Raw genomic sequence first — 23142 nt, forward strand, 5'->3', positions numbered from 1 at the left:
GAGACAGGAAGCTCTACCATGGTGTGGACATGTGAAGGGTATAAGCCAAAGCTGGGCCCAAAAGCAAAAGATAATAGACACAGTAACCAGTTATAAGAGACAGAGATGAAAACTAATGCTCATGATGTGTCTGTGAAGTAATATTTTTATTTGCCATGTATGGAGGGAGTTAAATATATATATAATGGAAGAAAGTGACAGAGAGTTCACATTTTGTGAATTCCTTATGCCACTTTGCTGTCTCATGACATTCTCACTCTTCCTCTTCCATTTTCTTGCCATGAATCTCCCGACTCTTCACTCGAAGCTTGTTGACCTGTGACTCTGCAATGTCAGCCCGCTCCTCGGCTTCCTCCAGCTCGTGCTGGATCTTGCGGAATTTGGAGAGGTTGACATTGGACAGCTCCTCCTGTACAAGGACAAGGAGTTGATGGTGAGGACTGTGGTAGGGATTTCAGTCCTCCTGTGTCCAAGCCTTGAGGGGCTGTGGTAGCTCCTCAGAGGAAAACACAGACCTCCTGTCTCCTGCCTAACAGTGCTTAAACATAAGACTCACAAAGACTTGCTCATCCTCCCATATTTGAGAACCCACCTTAACAAACAGCACCAGAAATTTGTCACTCTTGAGGAGCCCAAAACATGACAAGGAGGTATTTTGTCACATGGACTTACCATTTATTGTACTTATTCTCCTCCTCCTTAGTGCCTGACTTTTATTTCATTTGTTAGATTCAGAAACTCATGAAACCCCTGTGATGTTGATTACTGTCAGAGTCAGAAACCTCTTAGTTAATGGATGTTGGCAATTTTAGTTTGATTTCCTGCATAAACAGGCCACAGAACATCCCTCAATCATTCCCTGACTGCAGTATGCCCCCAAAGAAGTCAAGTTCTCCTGACATGACAATGAACATTGTTGCCAAGATGAGTTGCATCTTGAGAGATTCTTTCGGGCCCTTTTCTGGTTTTCATTCTCATCTCTATGATCATGCTACCTTGAAGGAAAATTACTCTCACCCGTTCTTCAAGTTATACTTACAGCCTCCTCAGCTTGTCTCTTGTAGGATTTCACCTTCATCTGCAGTTTGTCCACCAGATCCTGTAGCCTGAGAATATTCTTCCGGTCTTCCTCACACTAAAGCAGATGATAAGCAGGAAAGAGAGAGAATTGTTTCCCAGCAAGTGAGGACAACAGCATACCATAGGGATGGTACACAACCATATTGACATGCTGGGTGTAAGGAGCGTCAACTCAAGGAGGCTTCCTGCCTTACCTGGTAGGTCAGCTCCTTCACCCTCCTCTCGTACTTGCGCACACCCTTCACGGCTTCAGCGCTGCGCTTCTGCTCAGAATCAACCTCTCCTTCCAGCTCCCGCACCTGCAATGAGAAATCCATCATTGGAGCTTCCCTGCTCTCTCTGACCTGGGATTGCACACTCTTGTATAAATTACCAGTCCTACACACCCTGGCCTCCAGCTTCTGGATTTGCTTCTTGCCTCCCTTCAGGGCCAGCTGCTCTGCCTCATCCAGACGGTGTTGCAGGTCCTTCACCGTCTGGTCCAGGTTCTTCTTCATCCTCTCCAAGTGGGCACTGGTGTCCTGCTCCTTCTTCAGCTCTTCTGCCATCATGGCTGCCTGGAGAGGCAAAGCAGCAAAGCCAGGTTGGAGTCAGAAACCTTTCTGGGGGAATGCAACAGCCATCAGCAGAGAAAGAGCCCCGACTCACATCAGTGATGGCCTTCTTGGCCTTCTCTTCAGCATTGCGGGCTTCTTGGATGGTGTCCTCCATTTCACTCTGAATTTGTACAATGTCTGTTTCCAACTTCTTCTTGGTGTTGATCAAGCTAGTGTTCTGCATAACAAGATTGTTAGGATTTTTACTGCTAGGCCTGATACCCCTGCATCAAGAATGAAGAGGGAGAGTACTGTTTGTTAAAGTTCATAATGCAAGGGTCCACTTAGAGCCATGGTGGCAAACCAGAAAGGAATGGATAGATGGATTAAACATGTCATGTTGTTGCTCTTCAAGTGTTTACACAGTGAGGTGCACAGCAATAAGTAGAACACATAGCAATCTCATTCTCCACTACTTCATGCTGATAGGATTAGTTCCCTGAAAATAATCTGACCTGGGTATGGAGGAGCTGCACACGCTCACTTGCGTCCAGAAGCTCCTGCTCAGCCACTTTCCTTGAGCGCTCCGTCTGCTCCAGTGCTGCCCGCAGCTCCTCAATCTCAGCCTGCAGCAGGTTTGCTCTGCGCTCCACCATGGCCACCTGCTCCTTAAGGTCCTCCTCCGTCCTGAGAGCATCATCCAAGTGTATCTGGGTATCCTGTAAAAAAGGAAAAGAAGATTACATGGTGGCAGAGCACTGGAGCCCAATGGATAGTGACATTTCCTGCTCTATTAATGAATTACAATTGTAATGATGACTCTATGTAAAAGGAGGGATGCTATATGCCTATGTGCACTTATTTAACTTCATACTTTGAGTACTCCTTGTGTGTTTCTCAGGTTCTTTTGTGCCTCTGCAGCCAGGCGGTTGGCATGGCTCAGCTGGATCTCCATTTCATTCAGATCTCCCTCCATCTTCTTCTTCAGTCTCAGGGCTTCATTCCTGCTCCTGATCTCAGTATCCAGGGTGCTCTGCATGGACTCCACAATTCTGAGGTGGTTTCTCTTCAGCTGGTCAATTTCCTCATCTTTCTCTGCTATCTTCCTGTCAATCTCAGACTTGATCTGATTGAGCTCCAGTTGGAGGCGCAAAATCTTCCCCTCTTCATGTTCCAGGGAGGCCTGGACAAGTCAAAAAGAAACAGTCAATAGAAGTAAAGCTTCCTCTCTAAAGAATCTCATATGCAATCCTTCAGGAAATAGTCCATATTTTCCACAGTATCTACAGATTACTGTTTCCATTCCATAAGACAGGAAACAATTTTTTATCACTATGTACCTCAGCTTCCTCCAGGGAGGCTTGAAGTTCAGACTTCTCCTGCTCAATCTGCTTCTTGACTTTCTCCAGCTCATGAACCGCCTTTCCTCCCTCTGCAATCTGCTCCGTGAGGTCAGCAATCTCCTCTGTAGAGCAAAAGGAATAATCACGTGGTCAGATACAGAGCATAAAGGGAAAGGCCCTGCGACACCAGCATAAACAGGACCCCTCCCATCACAGACCCAGGTGGAGAGATGAGCAGGAAAGCTTCTGAGAAAGCCCTGCCAGCAACAAAGGCTGAGCGACTTACGCTGCAAGTTCTTGTTCTCGCGTTTCAGCGTTTCCAGGTGGTCCAGGGACTCCTCATAGGCATTCTTCATCTTAAACAGCTCTGTGCTGAGGGACCGAGACTCCTTCTGGGAGGCCTCCAGCTCAGCCTGCGTTTCCTCGTACTTCTGCTTCCACTCCGCCAGGATCTGAGGAGCAGCAGAGCGTGAGTATGGATGTGGCAACCACCTTCTGCTCAGGAATCACAGGGCTGGAGCCCAGAATACCTTGTCAAAGTTCTTCTGCTTCTTGTCCAGAGCTGCGCAGGCAGCATTTGATCGCTCCACATCAATCATCAGGTCCTCCACCTCATTTTGCAGCCTCTGCTTTGTCTTTTCCAGGGAAGCGCATTTGGCATTCACAGCTTCAACATGTTCCTCAGCATCCTGCAGGCGCTGGGCCAGCTTCTTCCTGGGAGGAGGCAAACACAGCTGCAGATTAGAGATGAAGAGGGAGCAGGTGTTTTACATTCGTAAGTGGGTACCTGATCACTTTGGGGATTTTGACCCTCCATCTGTTCAGTGGTTGCACCTTGGTTGCATGCAGTCCAAAGGGTTTGTCTAGACTTCATCCTAACACCTTCTGAGTATTCACCCTTTGTTAGCTTTTCTAATCCTAAAGTGCATGTGTATGTCTTCCAGTTTGCACTTTTTCACAGCATGCTTTTCCTCTCTCTTCTACCTCAAAGAGATTATGTTACTCCCTATCTTAATTGATTATCAGAGACTTCTAATTTCCCTTGGTAACCTCTCCAGCTATTTCACATCCTAATTCCCCACATACTTGGCCTCCTCCAGCTCCTCTGTGCGCTGAATAGCATCTGTCTCATATTTGGTTCTCCACTGGGCCACTTCGCTGTTGGCCTTGGACAGGGCACGCTGCAGCTCACCCTTGGCTTCCTGCTCCTCTTCATATTGTTCCCGGAGCAACTCACAGTCATGGCGAGAAGATTGTAACGCATGGGCCAGGGCATTCTTGGCCTGTGAGGACATTGGGATTGGTAATCTGAATATCTTAAGATACATATTGATGGGGAAAGGATGGGTAAACCCTGATGAAACAAACATAAGGCTGAGAGACAATGAATCCCTCAAAAATGTGTGCAAGAGGATCAAGATATGTTAATGAAAATTGGCCTGGGGTCAGTACTGTGATGGTTCTGTAAACATTTTCCAGAAATGAGTGCAGATCTTGTCTTACAGAGTATCAGAATCTCCTCAAAGGGTGACTTTCTCTAGCATCAAATTCACTATGATTCCTTCCCCCTCAAGTATAAATTCTGCCCCCTGTACTGTACTGCATGTGTCTGGGGAACATTTAACCTCTCTTGTTTTATATAGGATTCTATACATGCATGTCATGGTAATGTGGCCTGAAGAAAGAAGGTATTTCCAGACCTTTATTTCTTCCTCTAGATGTCTCTTCAGTTCCTCAATCTGTTGGGTAAATCCCTGTTTGCCCCTAGAGAGCTGAGAAATCAAAGCATCTTTTTCCTCTGCCTGGCGAGAATATTCACCTGGCAAATGAAAGGGGAAAAAAAAAAAAGTGTTATACTAACAGTAGAATAACAGATCATATAATGATTTGGTCTCAAAAAGACCCATAGAATCATTAACTCTCATCATTGTGTGACATTATGAAGTCCATCACTTAATCATGTCCTTAAGCACCTCATTCACAGTTTTAAATGCTTCCAATGATTCTAATACTTCTCTGGGCAGCGATTTGCAATGCCTAATCACTCTTTCCATGAAAAAATTCTTCCCAACATCTAATCTGAACCCCCCCTGGTACAAATGGAGACTATTCCCTATCCCTAGACAACTAAGACAAACATGGAAACCAGCTTTTAGGAAAATGTAGAGCATGATGAAGTTTCCTCAAAGCAACCTCAGTTCCCTCATAGTGGCATCATCAGCACTGCTGTTCCAGCAGCTCTAGAATTTTTGTGTAGTGAGAGGTCCAAATTGACTCCACCAGTGATGAGTAGAGGGGGACTATCATAAAGTCATGCAATCATAGAGTCAAAGAATAGTTTCAGTTGGAAGGCAAAAATCAATCTACTTCCAATCCCCCAACCCTGGGCTAGGATGCCTTCCATGAGAAAAGATGCTCAACATTCCATCCAACCTAGCCTTAAACTCTTCTACATGTGGGACATACAGTTTCTATGAACAATCTGCTACAGTGCCTCACCACTTTCTGGCTAAAGAATTATTCCCAGATGACTAATCCCTTCCCTGGTCCTGCTGACCACTACTGATGTGGTCCAGGTGGACACTGCCATTGTTGACAATCTGAGCTCATAAAGACAGATGATACAAATGTTTAAAATATCTACAATAACAGGCACTTGGGAATACTGTAAAGCCATGTAATCCAGAATAGAAATGAGATGTTAGTTAAATTCTCCCTTTGCTCTGTAAAACATCATTCCAATTTAGAGGTTCTCTCATTGGGCATCAGGAATTAGGATGTGTCACCTGTTTCTGTCTGGAGACGGGCTCTTTGGGTATTGAGGTCATTGATCATGCGCTGATTCTGCTCCTCCTTGGTTTTAATCTCACTCAGCTGGTCCTCCAGAGTGCGGCACATCTTCTCCAGATTTGCCTAGGTATCGAAGGCAAGGAAGGAAAGGAAATGAAAGTCTGGACTCTGCCTTTTACTGGAGAATTCTTATATGAGTGTGACTTGTAGATATAGCCTAAGCACCATGCCTTTTGTCTATGAACACATTCTATCGCCTTTCTTTACCTTGGCTTTGGAGACAGACTCCATGTTGCTGGCCAAGTCATCAATCTCCATCTTCAGCTCACTCTTCTCCTTCTCCAGCTTCTGCTTGACTCGTTGCAGGTTGTCGATCTGCTCCCCAAGCTCTGCTGTGCTGTCCGCATGCTTCTTCCGCAGGGCGGCAGCCGTGGCTTCGTGCTGCAGCGTGGCCTCTTCGAGGTCACGGCGCATCTTCTGAAATTCTGCCTCACGCTTCTTGTTCATCTCAATCTGAGCTGCTGTAGCCCCTCCTGCTTCCTCCAGGCGCTCACTGATCTCCTCCAGCTCCCTGGAGAGGTCAGCCCGGTGCTTCTCTGCTTTTGCCCGAGAAGTTCGTTCTGCCTCAATTTCCTCCTCCAGTTCCTCAATGCGGGCCTGGAAAACATCAGGAATCCTTCACACCCATGTTCTTCTCCTTCAGATGTTTTCTGAAGGGAAAAGGGAAGGACCAGAGACTTGCCTGCAGCTCCTTGATCTTCTTCTGTAACTGCATGCCCAGTGCTTGCTCATCCTCAATTTTGCTCTGGACCTGACTGATTTCAAAGTCTTTCCTTTGAAACAAGATAAATGGTGTTAGTGCCTGAACAAAACTCCCAAGTGCACCTGCACAGCACTCAAGCGTCACGTAAGCACACTTACTTCTTCAGTTTCTCATCCAGCTGCTGTTTGTCATTTTCCAAATCCATTATGGTGTCATGGGATAGCTTCAGGTCTCCTTCAAGTTTCCTCTTAGCTCTCTCGAGGTCCATGCGCAGCTTCTTCTCTTGCTCCAGGGACCCTTCCAGCTAAATAGAATATGACTATCAGTGCTCTGCCAGCCATGTTTATCTCCACAGCTGTCCTCTGATAGCCATATGCTTTTGTTCTTACATCATCCACTTGCTGCTCCAGCTTGGTTTTAGCTTTGGTCAGGGTATTGACTTTGTCTTCCTCTACTTGCAGGTCATCCAGTGTCTGCTGATGGGCCTCTTGGAGGGCTTTCTTCTCTTTTGTCAGCTTGGCAATTGTTTCATCTAGGACTGCCATCTCCTCTGTGAGGTTTTTCACCTATGAATTGGAGGAAACATAAAAACATGGCCCAAAACTTGCCTGCTGTTTCAGTGACCGTTGCATTTTGTAATGCTTTGCAATGAGGTTTATTTCATCTTTTGCTGTTTAGATGAGACCCTGCACAATTTTTCCAGAGCCAACATGTTCTGCTGTATTAGACACTTCTACTATGATAGTAGCTTCACACATTATGTGACTTCTCACCTTGTTTTCAGTGGCATGCTTTTCCTTCTCAACTTTGGCCAACGTTAACTCCAGGTCATCTATATCTTTCTTCAGCTCTGAACATTCATCTTCCAATTTCCTCTTCTTGGCTGTCAGCTCAGCATTAATTTCCTCTTCATCCTCAGCCCGTTCTGTCACCTCCTTAATTTTAGCTTCCAGCTGGATTTTGGTTTTGATGAGCTGGTCACATCTCTCCTCAGCGTCAGCCAAGCTATCTGCTTCCTATGAGGAGACACAGATTTGGTTTTTTTATGTTTTGAAGTTCTGTTTTGTTGTCTTTTTTCTTACAGACACAATATTCAATTTCTTCCATTTTTTTGTTTGTTTGTTTTTTTAATTTTTATAATGTTTTGGGAATTAGGCCTTTCCATTTGTGGGAATAATGAACTAGAGAAGTTGGCAGGTTTTTTGGAATGAAGAAACTGACTCCTGATTGATAGCTGAATGTCAAATATATAGTAATCTAAACATTATGGTGCACTCATGATTAGGAAAAATGGGTCCTTCTCATGGTTGCTTTTACTCTATTGCATAAGAGCATTAGAAGCCTGATTTGAAGGCTCAACTGATGGAGATGCTTCCTATCCAGTTCAGAAAGATCTGTCTGCTGCTTTTTTCAATTTATTAGTGCTATGACTCTCTCTCCTTAGGACAGATAGGCCATCAAGTCTGATTTGGCATTGCCAGGTTTCTTCACTGGCTGCTAGAGGACACCTCAGCCTCTGTCCATTTATTCATCATTCTGTAACTGAGTGCGTGACCTCTTTTCCTACTGTAAATTAGTTATCTTCCTATAATTCTCTGCTTGGAGTCTGCCTGTGCAACATTTTTTCCAAGGAACAAATAAGCAATCATACTCACAGCCTGCACTTGGAGCTGCAGGTCATTTTTCTCCTGCAATAGGACAACCATTTTCTCCTCCAGCTCCTTCCTCTTTGCCTCAGACTTTGCAAGCTCTTCCTTGGTCTTCTCAAACTCTTCCTTCATGTTGGCCATCTCCTTCTCAGACTCTGCGCTCTTCAGCAGCGGTTTGATTTTGAAGAACAGCTTCATCCAGGGCCAGTGCTTGACGTTCATGAATGAACGAACATTGTATTGGATGCAGAAAATGGACTCCCTGAAACACAATTCAAATAGTTATTACATACCTTGAGTGTGAAAAATTTAAACTTAATTAACCAAGCATTGTGAGAATACATTAAATATGCATAATATTTACCTCCTTTCCACCATTCTGCGGTACTCCACTCTCATCAGGAAGCCCCTGCATCTGGCTTGTGTGCGAGTGATGATTTCAGCCAGCTTATCATCTCTCATTTCCTCCAGGAGTCCCAGCAGGCCAGCTTTGAAAAACACCTTGAAAAATAAAATGTTGCAGCACAGAACTGTCAGGTAAGCCAGAAAAGAGACACAACAGGCTTTCAGCTTTCAGAATGAGACATTAATGATCATGACCAGCCTCACCTTGGCTTGCTTCCCATATCATTTTTCCACTGTGCCTAGGAACGTCTTGATAGCTCAACCCTAGACCTTCAGTCCCTGCCTGAATCACCTTGTTGCAATTTTGTTTTCCCACTCAGCTGCTGCCTCAACCATGCCTCTGCCTGGTCATGGACCACAGTAAACTCTTCTTCCTGACTAAATGTTAGACCTGTTTCACTGATAAGGAAATTACTGAGTAGTGCCTGAGCCTTGGTATCTTACCTAGACCTATCCACAACCAATATTTAAAACAAGACTTTCTAGCTTCACCTCACACCTTTCTTTCTTGTGACCCAAACATGACACAAACATCCTTAGGATTCTTAGTTGAATCTGTCTTTATTTGGTCTTTTTCACTTGCCTTGCCAAAATACCGTGTTCTTGGATCTTTTTTGGCTGAAGCACCTGAGCTGCCAGCTGTGTTACTACACTGCACTACACTCCCTGACCCTCAGGAAGCAAACAGCCCTTACTGCTCCCTCTTTGAATACAGGACTTGTTCATACCTTGGTGTGACCAAATCTATACTGGGTGTGATCCACATCAATGGACCCGAGGAGCTTCTCAGAAGCCTTCTTGCTGTCCATGAATTGTCCTTCTGGGATAGCACTCGCATTAAGCACTCTGTATCTGTAGAAGAAAACAAAATATGAAGAAATACCCGTTACTGAAACCACCAGTACAGGTGAACCCATCTCAGACTGCCTCATTGAATTAGTCTAATGCCTGAAGCCAATTCAACCTTTGTAAATGGGATACAGAGAATATTTTTACTGTTAGCTCAGAATCCAAAATAATCCTAATCCTCAGCAATGTCATATCATGATCTGATAGAGAAACGTTTAAATATTGCTGCTTAGTACCAATGAGAAGTGTATGTTTCACGTGCATTACAATATCCAGGCTATTTGCTTTGGTCTGAATGGACAGCAAGTGACACCATTCTTACCTCTGTTTGAAATCAGCATATAGGACTCTGCTGGGGAATCCTTTTCTGCAAATCCGGATGCCTTCTAGCACACCATTGCATCGCAGCTGGTGCAGCACCAGCTCATGTTCCATGGCACCTAACAAACACCTCAATTAGTGATTACCCCACTGTTTGACACTCAGGGAAAGATCTTCTGCAGTTCAAATTTTACCAACTGTAGCTCCTTACCAGGTGTTTTTGTTTCATTTGGGATGATGCAGCGTACAAAATGGGGGTGAGTGCTTCTCAGGTTAGCCATCAACTTGTTTAAATTCTCCTGTGGATGTATGAGATGAATTACTATTAATTGTTATCCACTTAATAGTGGATTTATCAAACTTAATGTTTCTGGATACAGAGTTATCTTCCCTACAACATATTGCAGAACTCCTAGAGGGAAACTCAGAAACTGCACACAGCCGGCTTTGTTGATTTTGAAATTCCTCCCTTGAGTAATGCTTTGTATTATTTTTTCTTAATCTCCTGGCTCCTGCACAATTTTTCATCCACCTCTAACCTCAAATCCTCCTCTGCAGTGCTGCTCTCAATCCACTCATCACCCTACCTGTATTCATGCTCAGGATTATCTTGACACAGGCATGGGACCTTGAACTTGGTGAATTTCATGAGGTTCACTTGGCACCACTTATGTTACCTGTCCAGGTCCCTTTGTATCATATACCTTCTTTCTACTGTGTCAGTTGTACCAGTCAGTTTGATGTCATCTGCAGGCTTGCTAAGAGTGCACTCAATCCCATTATCTATATTATTAGTAAAGATACTAAACAGTACCAGTCCTGATCCAGACTCCTTAAGGACACCACTCAGAGCTAAACAGTTTTTTTTTAATTTGGAAGGAACCTTTGTAGGACCCAAATAAATGAGTTGTGCTATCAGTAGTTCAATATCCCTAAATATCTTAACTTCAGCAAAACTGAAAACATTACTGATCACAAAATGCATTGACTTGACATCAATTTAAAATTCAGTATTTCCATTAAAATTGAAACATTTTCACAGAATCTTATAATCTTAAGATTTTTATTTTTTTTTTAATGCTAGATCTGTTATCTTTTATTCTATGTTGTTTCAGTATTGAAAATTGTCACTGATATTAAAACAGGTGTGGGAAAATTACCTGATGCCTTCACTGATACTGAGGACGTTTGGCCTATTCACTCAGACATAGATAGATAATCTTGAGTGAGATCACAAGATGTCCAGGACAACCAGGGGATCAGCCCCAGCCAGTATGGTATCATGAAAGGCAGGTACTGCTTGACCAAATTGATCTTTCCATGACTAGGTGACCAGTCTGATGGATGAGGGACTGTTGATGTAGTCTTCCTAGACTTCATCTAAATCTTTGGTACTGTCTCTTACAGTTTTCTGCAAAAGCTGGCAGCCCATGGCCTGGACAGGTGCACTCTTTTCTGGGTGAAGAAGTGGCTGGAGGGCTGGGCCCAGAGAGTGGTGGTGAATAGAGTTAAATCTAGCTGGTGACCAATCACGAGTGGTGTCTCACTCATCCTCTTCAGTATCTTTATTGATGTTCTGGACAAGGAGACTGAGTGCATCTTCAGTGAGTTTGCAGATGACACCAAGGCAGGAGAAAGTGTCAACCTGCTTGGGGGTAGGAAGACCCTACAGAGGGATCTTGGACAGGCTGGATTTCTGGGCAGAGGCCAGTAGGATGAAGTTCAACAAGACCTAGTGCTGGGTCCTGCACATTGGCCCCAGCAAACCCAGGCAACGCTACAGACTTGGAACAGAGTGGCTGGGAAACTGTGTAGAGGAAAAAGACCTGAGGGTGTTGGCCAGTGTTCAACTGAACACGTGGCAGCAGCATGCCCTGGTGGCCAAGAAAGCCAATGGCATCCTGGCTTGTATCAGAAATAGTGTAGCCAGAGAAGGAGATGATCTTCCCTGTACTCATCACTGGTGAGGCTGCACCTTGAATACTGTTTTCAGTTTTGGACCCCTCACTACAAGAAAGAAAATCTCTGCAGTGTGTCCAGAGAAGGGCAATGAAGCTGCAAGGAGTCTGGAGCACAAGTCTTACGCAGAGAGGACCAGGGAGCTGGGATTGTTTACTCTGGAGAAGAGGCTCAGGGGAGATCTTATCACTCTCTACAACTATCAGAAGGGAGGCTGTGCTGAGGTGTGGGTCTGTCTCTTCTTATGTGTAACTGTTGAGTGGACAAGATGGAATGGCCTCCAGTTACACCAGGGGAGGTTCAGGTTGGACATCAGATAAAATTTCTTCCCCAAAACAGTGGTCAGGCACTGGAATTGGAGTCACTGTCCCTGGAGGTGTTCAAGAAACTTTTAGATGGTATACTAAGGGACATGGTTTAATGGGGAAATATTGGTGGTAGAAGGATAGTTGGACTGGATGATCTTGGAGGTCTTTTCCAACTATGGTGTTCCTATGATTCTGTGATTATTCATTCTCAATCTTAGTAGGTGAACTTCACCCTTTAGTCATTTCTATTGTATCCAGAAAAAATAAGAGCAAAACTGAAGGAGACAGTTGCAATAAATTGGCCAAGCATGCAATATCAATACCTAATTAGAGAAAAAGGAATAAGGCAATTGTCTAGATTGTTTCAGGATTATGAACCATATCATTCTATCTCCTGCAATAAAAAGCCCAGACACACATTGAGGTACAGCTTTCATAGTATTTCTAGGGCCTCTTTCTGATTTAGCAAGGATGATAAGATTAATGTATAAAACTGAAACACACATTTGAGATCCAGAATGAGTTTGCTGTCCTTCTTTGAAAAAAAGGAAGTTTGGTACTTACACGGAAAAGAGCTGAGACTGTCTGGAAAGAAGAGCCCTTCTTCTTACCACCCTTCTTTCCACCACCACCACCACCACTCTCTGAAAATTGAAAAAAATAAAAATAAAAATAAAAAGATCAGAAATCTTTAGCATTGCCTTTAAATTCTGTATGAGCATATGAAAAATTGGATTCTGGAAAACTTACCAGCTTCTCCACCATAGCTGGAAAACAGTAAGGCCAGTGTCTTCAGGGATGATTTCTGATACAACCCAATGACAGTTTCATTCAGGGGGTCCTTGTTCTTCTCAAGCCAGCCAGAGATGTTGTAATCTACAGTGCCAGCGTAGTGCACCAGGGAAAAGTGGGCCTCAGCCTTGCCTTTGCCAGGTTTAGGCTTCTGGAAGTTGTTGGACTTGCCCAGATGCTGGTCATAGAGCTTGTTCTTGAAAGAGGTGTCAGTTGCCTTGGGGAACATGCACTCCTCTTCCAGGATGGAGAAGATGCCCATGGGCTGAAGGATAGCACAGGAAGTAACAGAGAAAGATCACCTAAGTATGAAGCATTTGCTATGAGATTCAGAGGTACCTGTGTATTGTTGGTAGCACCCCTGCCTGGATAAGAGGATAAGTTTGTCAGGAGTTCTCTGACAGTGAGATTTTTTTCCTTCCCTTACATTTCAGCAGCCTGCCTTCACTAAACTGGTAAGAATGTCTCACCACTTCAGGTTAAAATTGGCAGTAGAATGAGGAGAAGTGGCAGACAGAAATACAGCTGGGAAAATAGCTACAAGATGCACACTGTCTTGGAAAATCAAGCCATGCCATATTTATTTCCCAAACAGTGTGTGTGGAGTTTTGATTCAGATCTTCAGAGGAAAAAGTAAACTGACTCTAGTTATGTTTTAAAGAATTGTTCTGATAGGAATCTAGGCTACCTTTTCCATGCTTTAAGACACAGTGATGCAAGATTGGTGACACGGATTTGCATTTATCCATACTAATTCCTCAGCACCAGAGTAAAACATTAATTCCAGTGCAAAATGCTTTGTTTCTATGAGTCTGTCTGTCCAGCTGCAAGTTCAGCTGATTCTGACTGAGAAACAACTCAAAATTCCAGAATGCATCATACACTTAAATGGAAAAAGTACCTTCTCAATGAGCTCAATGCAGGCAGCCAAGTCCATCCCAAAGTCAATGAACTCCCACTCAATGCCTTCCTTCTTGTACTCCTCTTGCTCCAGCACAAACATGTGGTGGTTGAAGAACTGTTGCAGTTTCTCATTGGTGAAGTTGATGCACAGCTGCTCAAAGCTGTTGAACTGTTTAAAGCAAAGAAAGGTGCAGATGTTCTCAAAGAGGCAGCAATGACCACAGGGTTGTGTTAGTATTCTTCTGATTCTGTTTGAAGTTCCCCAACTGAACCACCAAACCTAGCAATACTTAATGACATCTCATTCCTTAGAAAGATTCCTACTGTAAAAAAATTTAGTGTCCTTGCAGGGCTTCTGGGAAATGGAAGCTTCCTCAGTATCCTACACCAGAATTTCTCTGCCCTCAAATCAAGAACCTAGAGTTATCTTTGTTTTGACACAGAAGTCCTAGTATCACCACTGCATTCACAACACGGGAAAGATGCTCTATGTTTTCCCACAGCATTTCTCTTTCCTTGGCTCTTCAAAGATTGTTCACACCCCTGGTCCACATCTGTGTGAGCTCTAATCATAGACCTGTCTCTGAAAAGTCTAAGATCTTTTCCCAGTCAAGGCTGTCTAAATTTGTCTGTCAAAACAGTGTTTTTCTAATACCTGTTGACAATATTAGTCAAAGTGTATGCAAATAAAGTAATTTAAGCAATCTACTGTGGCAGAGAATAGAAATGGTTATCTAAAAAGCCGCAAATGAGGAGCATACACTTCAGAATCTTCTTAAAAAGAAATGTGCTTCTGAGTTCTCAAGATCTTTCTGCCCCTCTCAATACTATGATGCCAAGTGTTTGTTCCTTACATCAAAGATCTCAAAGCCAGCGATGTCCAGGACACCAATGAAGTACTGCCGGGGCTGCTTGGTATCCAGCTGCTGGTTGATGCGAATAACCATCCACAGGAACATCTTCTCAAAGACAGCTTTTGCCAGAGCACCAACTGAATTGTGCACCTAGAACAGAGATGAAAGGACTGGGGTTACCTTCTACTGCAGAAGAAGAATATCCACAATATTCTTCAGGTCATGTAGTTTCATACTTAAGATTATACCTGTGATACAGTTTGACCTTTGGTCACGAATTCATTCCCGACCTTCACTCGAGGATAACACAAGGCTTTAAGCAATTCAGCTGAGTTCAGGCCCATGAGGTAGGCAGCCTTATCAGCCACTAGAAAGGGAGAAAGCAAGAGAGAGGAGAGCATGTGTCATTGGACAGTGGCTAGAATTTGGTCTGCACGAGTAAATCATCTCTTCATTTTTTAGAAATGGGGAGGTATCTGTCTGCTCTGACTGGTTCAGCCTTGAGAAGAGAAGACTAGGAGGGGATTTTATCAATGCTTATAAATATGTACCGAGTAGGAGTCAAGCAGTGGTGCCCAGCAATAGAACAAGAGGAAACAGACAAAATTGGAACATAGGAAGTTCCATATTTACATGAAAATAAACACCTTTACTTTGAGGGTTACAGAGCACTGGAAGAGACTGCCCAGAGATGTGGTGGAGTCTCCTTTCCTGGAGATATTCAAAACCCTCCTAGAATCTTTCCTGTGTAACCTAACATGGGGAACATGCTTTAGCATATAGTTGGAATAGATGATTTCCAGAAGTCCCTTCCAACCTTTATGATTCTGTGATAAGTTCTGGGAAGGAGTGAAGACTGAAGAAGCTAATGCTCGTTTGTTTTAAAAGCAAGAACAGGCACTGCATGAATAGGGAAAGCTTGAGTGTGGAAGCTCCCACAACCACTCCTAAACTCTCTGATATCATATCAGGCATGATTGTAGCCCACTCTTGTTCCGTGGAAACAGAACTTCTGCATAGCAAGAAATGTAGGACATATTTTGGTAAAAACAAACAAACAAACAAACAAGCAAACAGCAAACCAGCTATAGTGCTTGAAGGTTTTTCTGAGAGCAACTCATTGTTAAAGTTCCTAATTTCAGGCTGCGTGTTTCTGAGAAGTATCCACTGGATAAAAGACTGGCATTTCTTGAGATCAGGGATGCAATTAAACAGACAATGAACAAAGAATCTTTTCATCAGTTTTACTAGCAGAACTGGCCAATACCTTCTGTGCCATCTGGCTCTGCCTGCTCCTCTCGTTGCTTCTGCTTGAACTTCAAATTCCCATAGTGCATGACAGCCCCTGTCAGCTTGTAGATGGCAGTCTTTTCATCAGCACTGAAGCCCAGGATGTCAATGGCACTCTGGGAACAGACTCAGTAAAATAAATACATTTGTACTAGAGCTCCTGTCCATTAAATTATCTGTTTTATGTGTTACTCACATCTGTAGCCATAAGCTCCTCTTGGTCATCAATGCTGGGAACAGTAATCTCGCCTTGACTCACATAGTGGAAATCATATGGGTTGGTGGTAATAAGGAGCATGTCTGAAAGCAGGGATAGGAAAGGACACAGGCTTACATTTTCAGAAGGGCAGTAGAGGAAACAGTTGCTTGGTGATCATTTCCAAACAGACATAATGATCCTTCCTACCTATTAGCTCTGGTTTCTTGTTGGACATGATCTGATAAAAAATGTGGTAGCTTCTCTCTGCTGGAAGCTGGAAAGTGACCCTGGACTTCTCCAGCAGATCTGACAAGGAAGGAAGAAAGAGTCAGGCACAAGACAGGACATGGAGGTGAGAATTTGAGAAGAAAGGTGAGCAAGACAGGAGCATCTCTTACAAGTTTCAATGTCAGCAGAAGCCAGTTTGCCTGTGGCCCCAAAGTGGATTCTGATGAATTTACCCTGTAGAGGGGAAAAAGAATAATTTCAGCCTGGCTGCATTTCACTGCCCCCAAATAAAACAGGGAGAATAAAGGCCTGAAACACAATTTCTGTGGGGAAAGGCTGGGAGAGCTGGTTCTGTTCAGTCTAGAACAGAGAAATGTCTAGAAATGCCTCAAGGGATGGTTCAGAGCCAGGCTCTTTCCAGTGCTGCCTACTGACAGGGCAAAACAGTAGGAGAAAAAAACCAAACACACTTGGAACACAAGAGGTTCCATCTGTACTCTGCTGATGGCTGAGCACTGGCACAGACTGCACAGAGTCTGAGGAATTTCCTTCCTTCAAAAGCTGCCAGGACGTGCTGCAGGACAGCCTGCTCTGGGTACGCTCTCTTGAGTAGGGAGGTTGGAGCAGATCACCTCCAAACATACCTTCCCACCTCAACCATGTTCTGATTCTATGGAAATTTTCGTCCAAAGCTGCAACTTACAAAGCGTGAGGAGTTGTCATTCCTCACAGTCTTGGCATTTCCAAAGGCCTCCAGCAGGGGGTTGGCGCTGATGATTTGATCCTCTAGCGTTCCCTGCAGGATGATAATTATTCATTACTATTGTTTAGTTGCAAGGGCAAATATTGATCAAGTGTTCTGTTTATTTTTTCTAACTTACCTGCATTTTGCCTGTTGGCTGCTCCTCCTTCTTCTTCTCCCCACTAGCTGCAATTGTTGCAAAGTACTGGATGACACGTTTCGTGTTCACAGTCTTCCCTGCACCGGATTCTCCGCTGTCAAAACAGAGAATCAGAGAGCATGAGGTCAGGGAGAATGTCCCCTGGCACAGGGCAGCCCCGCAGGGACCCGAGCAGGGAGCGTACTTACGTGATCAGGATCGACTGATTCTCGCGGTCTGTGAAAGAGGCAGAAATAAAAATACTGTTTGTGGTGTTCTTGAATGAGATTGAACTTATTCAAGTGTGTATTTATACAAGCAGTATTTTTGGAAAGTCTTACGTACCGGCAGCTTCAGTGAGAAAAATACTTGTTGTTGACAGATTTTATCTACAATATTTTTTCTTAGAGAGAAAAAATCCATCTTGGGGCAGTGAAACTGTGTATCTCTTCTTGACCTATTTCTATAATCTGTCTAAATATGACATGAAGCATGCTGGAAGTATTTGCATTATTTTTCATTTAGGATAGTCTGGAGAATTATGTTTCTCAGAGATCTCATTATTATTGACACTGGAATGAAATGCTCATGTAAAGCAACTCCATGTAGAATCTACAGAGATTAATCATATATTTCTTATGCATTTTTTGAATGTTCCAGAAAGTACAACTAAAGACTAATACATCAGGGAGACTTCAAATAGTGGAAGAATCTGTAATCAGTTTCTTTCAACTTCCCTTTAGCAAAATGCCATTATAGAAGTCTGATTAATTAGCTTTCCTCTCTGTCTGTCAGGAGGTTATAGACGATAAATGTATGCATCAAAAGGATGCTGATTGCCCTCTTACTAAACTCCTTTCTTTTTTTTCCACGATTTTCTTTCCTCAGTAACCCTGGTTTCTAAAATTGTAGAGACTTAATCAAAGTGGGAAATGTTTAACCAGTCTTTTTTCCTTATTTTTTGTTTGTTTGTTTGTTCTTAATGGTGAATTCAAAGGGATTAATTATTTCTAAAGTGGAGAAGAAAGTTCCTATATTGGTCATCTTTCAGATTTATTCTGTTCATTCTTTGCTTATTTCTGCCTTTGCAAGTCTGTTTTTAAAGGCACTAACTAAGACAAGGAAGTATGAAGAAAGCATATATGAAAGAAAATGCTGTACTACTTCTTCATGAACTTGCTCTAGTGTTAAAATGTGCACATCGAAAAGAAGAAACACGAATTATCTTCCTATTTTTCTTCAGTATTCAAGTAGTTTATTTAGAAGTCAACCTTATTATGTTTAGTTATGTTTCTATGTACTTATGAATCTATTGTGGATGCATGAACATCAAAGATTTGATTTTCTTCAGAAAAACTGCAGTTTCAGTGCAAGGACACTAGTCCATTCTTATCAAGAAACTTTATTGTCTGAGAAGAAAAAAGTCCTACAAAAGAATTAGTTAACAACTAATTTGAAATGAATACCTCTATTGTTGTTTCTGGATAAAGAAACTTTGCTGAGATCCTGACTCCCTTCTCAACAAGTTGTAAATATCAGAGTAACACCTGAAATCAGACCATTTTCTTTTTTCAATTCATGTCTAATCTATGTGAAGATAAAATACCAAGGACTTATATATCTATGTGAAGATAAGACTGTGAAGATAAAATATCAAGGACTTAAGCTACAATATATTTTTAAGTGATCAATTTAAAGCATCTGAACTCTACTAATATCATAGTATCATAGTATCGTGCGAGTTGGAAGGGACCTTAGAGATCATCGAGTCCAACTCCCGGGATTCGAGCCCTCTAGTGTAGCAGAGCGGCAATTATCCACTTGCGCCACAGGGGGGATTCGAACCCGGGCCTCCAGTGTTGCAAGCGGCGGTTCTAACACCGTGCGCCACCGGGGGCACACATATTTTATGTAACATTTCAAGCAAGTGAGATCCAAATAATTAATAGGGTTTTGGTGCTCACTAGTGCAGAAGAGACCGTTAAAGATATCAAAAGATAGCAAAGTTATCACCCTGGAGCATGTTCAAAGAAGGGCAACAAAGCTGGCGAGGGGTCTGGAGCACAGGCCTTATGAAGAGTGGCTGAAGGAGTTGGGACCGTTCAGTCTGGAGAAGAGGACACTCAGAGGAGACCTTATTGCTCTCTATAACTACCTGAAGGGAGGCTGTAGTGAGCTGAGGGTCGGACTCTTCTCTTGTGTAACTGGTGATAGGACCAGAGGGAATGGCTGTAAGCTGCGCCAGGGAAGATTTAGGCTGGATGTTAGAAAACAGTACTTCTCTGAAAGAGTGGTAAGGCAGTGGAACGGGCTGCCCAGGGAGTTGGTGGAGTCACCGACCCTGGAGGTGTTCAAGGAACGTTTGGATGCTGTGCTGAGGGACGTGGTTTACTGAGAACTGTTGGTGATGGATGGATGGTTGGACAGGATGATCGTGTAGGTCTTTTCCAACCCTGTGATTCTGTGAAGACTGGAGGCAGCTTGGGCTTCAGTGCTCATGCTCTGGTTGAGTTTGTGATCTCAAAAAGCATGCTCAAAGCATGGCCTGGCAAAGAGTGGAGTCAGGATTCTAAACTTCAGGAGAGCAGGCTTCAGGCTGTTTAAGGAATTGTTGCATGAGATCACCTGGGAAGAAGTCCTTAGAGACCAAGGAGTGGAACAAAGCTAGCTACTCTTTAAGGATGCCTTTCTGAGAGCATAAGAGCTCTCCATACCTCAGAATAAGAAAGCAGGCTTGGGAGCCGGGAAACCAGCATGACTGAGCTGATCTGGTGGTCAAACTGGGGACAAGTATTGACAGTAGAAGCAAGGGCATGTTACCTGGGAAGAACACAGGGATGCTGTATAGACTTGCAGAGATGGGACCAGGAAAGCTATGGTACAAATGGAATTGAACTTGGCAAGGGATGTTAACAACAACAAGCAGGGTACATAGGTCAGAAGGGACAGTCCAAAGAGAGAGTACATCCTCTGCTAAATGAAAAAGGAGAACTGACAGCAACAGATATGGAGAAGACTGAGGTACTCAACAAATTCTTAGCCTCAACCTTCACTAGGTGGGGAACTACACCCCACTGTAAGGGCGAGGCAAGTCCGAGACCAGCTCATGAGACTGAATTTGGACTGGGGCTGGATGACATGCATCCCAGGGTCCTAAAGGAGCTGGCTGATGTGGTTGCTGAGCTGCTCTCCATCATATTTGAAAAGTCATGGCTGTCAGGCAAAGTCCCCAGGGACTGGGAAAAAGGAAACATCACTGCTATTTCTGAGAAAAGAAGGAAGGATTACCTGGGGAACTACACAGGCTGGTGAGCCTCACCTCTGTTCTCAGAAAGATCATGGAACAGCTCCTCCTGGAAGACATGTTAAGGCACATGAAGGACAAGCAACTGATGTCATCCACTTGGACTTCTGCAAGGCTTTTAACATGGTCTCCCATATTCTTATTTCTTAACTGGAGAAAGAGAGATTTGAAGGATGGACTGTTCTGTGGATAAGGAATTGGTTGGAAAGTCATACCAGAGACTTGTGGTCAATGGCTATTTATGTCCAGGTGAAGGCCAGTGACAAGCGGCATCCCCCAGGGGTCCATCTTCAGTCTGGTACTCTTGAACATCTTGAGTGCACCTTAAGATGTGAACCTTAAGCAAATTTGTTGATGCACCAAGTGGAGTGACTCATTCAGCAGAAGGAAGTGATAACATCTGGAGGGACCATGATAAATTCTAAAGCTGAGCCCTTGTGAAACTAATGAAGTTCAACAAACCAAAGTACAAGGTTCAACATTTGGGTGAGATAATCCCAGATATGTATACAAACTGGGAGGAGAATTCCTTGGAAGTAGCCTTGCTGAGAAGGACTTAAGGGTTTTGGCTTATGAAAAACTTAACATGAGCCAGCAGTGCACTTGTAGCCTGGAAGGCCAATGAAATCCTGGGAAATCCTGACAGCCAGCCAGAAGCGTGAGTGAGGAGACTGTCCCCTTCTACTCTGCCCTTGTGAGGACCCATCTGGAGTACTGTGTCTATGTCTGGGGCCCCTAACACAGGAAAGACATGGAGCTTTCAGAGAGTGTCCAAAGGAGGGCCACAAAGATGATCCAAAGGCTGGAGCACCTCTCCTATGAAGACAGGCTGAAGGAACTAGGCTTGTTCAGTCTGGAAAAGAGAAGGCTACAGGGAGACCTCATTGTGGCCATCCAATATTTCAAGGTAGTATAGAAACATAAGGGAAATAAACATTATACACAGGCAGATAATGATAGGACGAGGAGGAATGTTCTTAAAGTAAAGGAAGGAAGATTTAGAATAAATGTCAGGGGGAAGTATTTTACTCAGACTGTGGTGAGGTGCTGGAACATGCAGCCCAGATAGACTGTGGATGCCTTGTCCCTGACTGAAGGTGTTTGAGGCCAGGTTGGATGGGGCCCTTGGCAGACTAGTACGTGATCTAGCAACTGGCAACCCTGTCTGTGACAGGGCGGTTAGAACTTGGTGATTCATGAGGTTCATTCCAACCCACGCCATTCTATGATTCTATGATTTGTATCATTTGACCCAATATGCCTTATTATTTACTCTTACTGTAACTTTCTTCTGTGCTCATTTTTGCATACTATTATTAGACTTCAAGAAATACTTAGGATAGGACTGTATCTCATGCACAGTATTAGTAAATATTAAAATAACAGTTCATTAAAGTTAATGCTGAGGTTTACATCTCTATGCAGACTTATTAAATAAATAAATAAATAAATAAGATAAAGCAAAAAAGGAAAATATTAAATTTCTATAGACAGTGCAATTTTCTTACCAGTCAGCATAAACTGATAAGCGTTGTCAGAGATGGAGAAGATGTGTGGAGGAGCCTCCTGGCGCTTTTTGCCTCGGTAGGCCAACACCACCTCCGGGTTGTACACCGGCAGCCACTTGTAGGGGTTGACAGTGACACAGAAGAGGCCCGAGTAGGTCTGCGAGGAAGGGACACAGCACGTTGGCTCCCACTCAGCCTGGCACAGCAGTCCTCCCCAGCTACGCTACCCCAGGAAGAGCTGCTGGTACTTACGTAGATCATCCAGGCTGCATAACGCTCTTTGAGGTTGTACAGCACAGCGGGTTCATGGAGGTGGGTCATCATGGCCATGTCCTCAATTTTATCATACTTGGGAGGGTTCATGGAGAAGACCTGATCTTCCTTCACAGTCAGAGTCTGACAGGAAAACAGAGATCTGTTAATGTCAGCTAACAGTTGAGAGTTGTAATTAATTTCAGTTCTTAACCTTTGTTTTTTTCTCACCTCTCCACCTTCAGTCTTGACAGTGACCTTCCCTGATTCTTTGCTTTGGATTGTCCCTTTCACAAAGGATTCTTTGGGATGCACCACAAAAACAGATGACTTGGCATCAAAAGGCTTGTTCTGGGCCTCAATTCTTTCCTTCTCTGACTTTCGGAGGTAGGGAGCAGCCTCCCCAAAGGCGGCCATGTCAGCATCTGGAGAAGCCATGGCTGCGCTTACACAGGAAGCACAGTCAGAAGAGTGCTCTGTAGGAAAGAAAATATGTTGAGTCAGTGAATAATCTGTTCTGTGAAAGATTGAAAATCTACAGTATAAAGCATACAAAATCTAAAATATGCAAGTAGGTATAAACAACTCAAAAGTTTTATTTCAGCCTACGTCTTGGTTGGAAATACCTGTATTCTTTCCTGAAATTAGGAATAATTCCTAACATATCTGAATATGAAAGGAAGAAATTGTTTTTGAGTGCTGCAATATTGCAGTACAATCTTTCAGTGTTGTATTATCTTGGTAGATTATAATGAATTTTGATAATGCATGCCATTACAGAGACTTCAGATGAAATTATTCTGTGATGTTGGCTTCAGCACTATCTTAAAGTCTCTGAGAGTCCCTTGGCTAATAGAATTCACTTGTTATGGAAAATTCATTTTGCACTTTTACACACATAAATATCATGATTGTCTACTCTGTTTTC

The 23142-nt window shown here is 43.4% G+C and overlaps 1 protein-coding gene across 1 annotated transcript; it reads right to left on the minus strand.

Moving 5' to 3' along the window:
• Positions 1 to 253: 253 nt before the first annotated feature.
• Positions 254 to 22652, minus strand: LOC140260074 (myosin heavy chain, skeletal muscle, adult). The gene is made up of 38 exons (XM_072352048.1): positions 22446 to 22652; positions 22215 to 22358; positions 21963 to 22119; positions 17360 to 17387; positions 17151 to 17265; positions 16973 to 17065; positions 16440 to 16503; positions 16249 to 16347; positions 16039 to 16142; positions 15820 to 15958; positions 14801 to 14919; positions 14553 to 14702; positions 13697 to 13867; positions 12754 to 13060; positions 12568 to 12647; positions 9948 to 10035; positions 9738 to 9855; positions 9295 to 9418; positions 8526 to 8662; positions 8168 to 8423; positions 7286 to 7528; positions 6902 to 7078; positions 6671 to 6816; positions 6492 to 6582; positions 6017 to 6406; positions 5746 to 5872; positions 4660 to 4778; positions 4046 to 4242; positions 3490 to 3673; positions 3246 to 3411; positions 2957 to 3081; positions 2491 to 2799; positions 2132 to 2335; positions 1729 to 1854; positions 1467 to 1637; positions 1275 to 1379; positions 1040 to 1135; positions 254 to 409 (listed from the first exon to the last, which is right to left on the minus strand). The coding sequence occupies exons 1-38, from the start codon at positions 22650 to 22652 to the stop codon at positions 254 to 256; spliced, it is 5832 nt and encodes a 1943-aa protein (XP_072208149.1).
• Between the last annotated feature and the right edge of the window lie 490 nt (positions 22653 to 23142).

This window comes from Excalfactoria chinensis, chromosome 17, assembly GCF_039878825.1.
Source record: "Excalfactoria chinensis isolate bCotChi1 chromosome 17, bCotChi1.hap2, whole genome shotgun sequence".
Lineage (NCBI taxonomy): Eukaryota > Metazoa > Chordata > Aves > Galliformes > Phasianidae > Excalfactoria > Excalfactoria chinensis.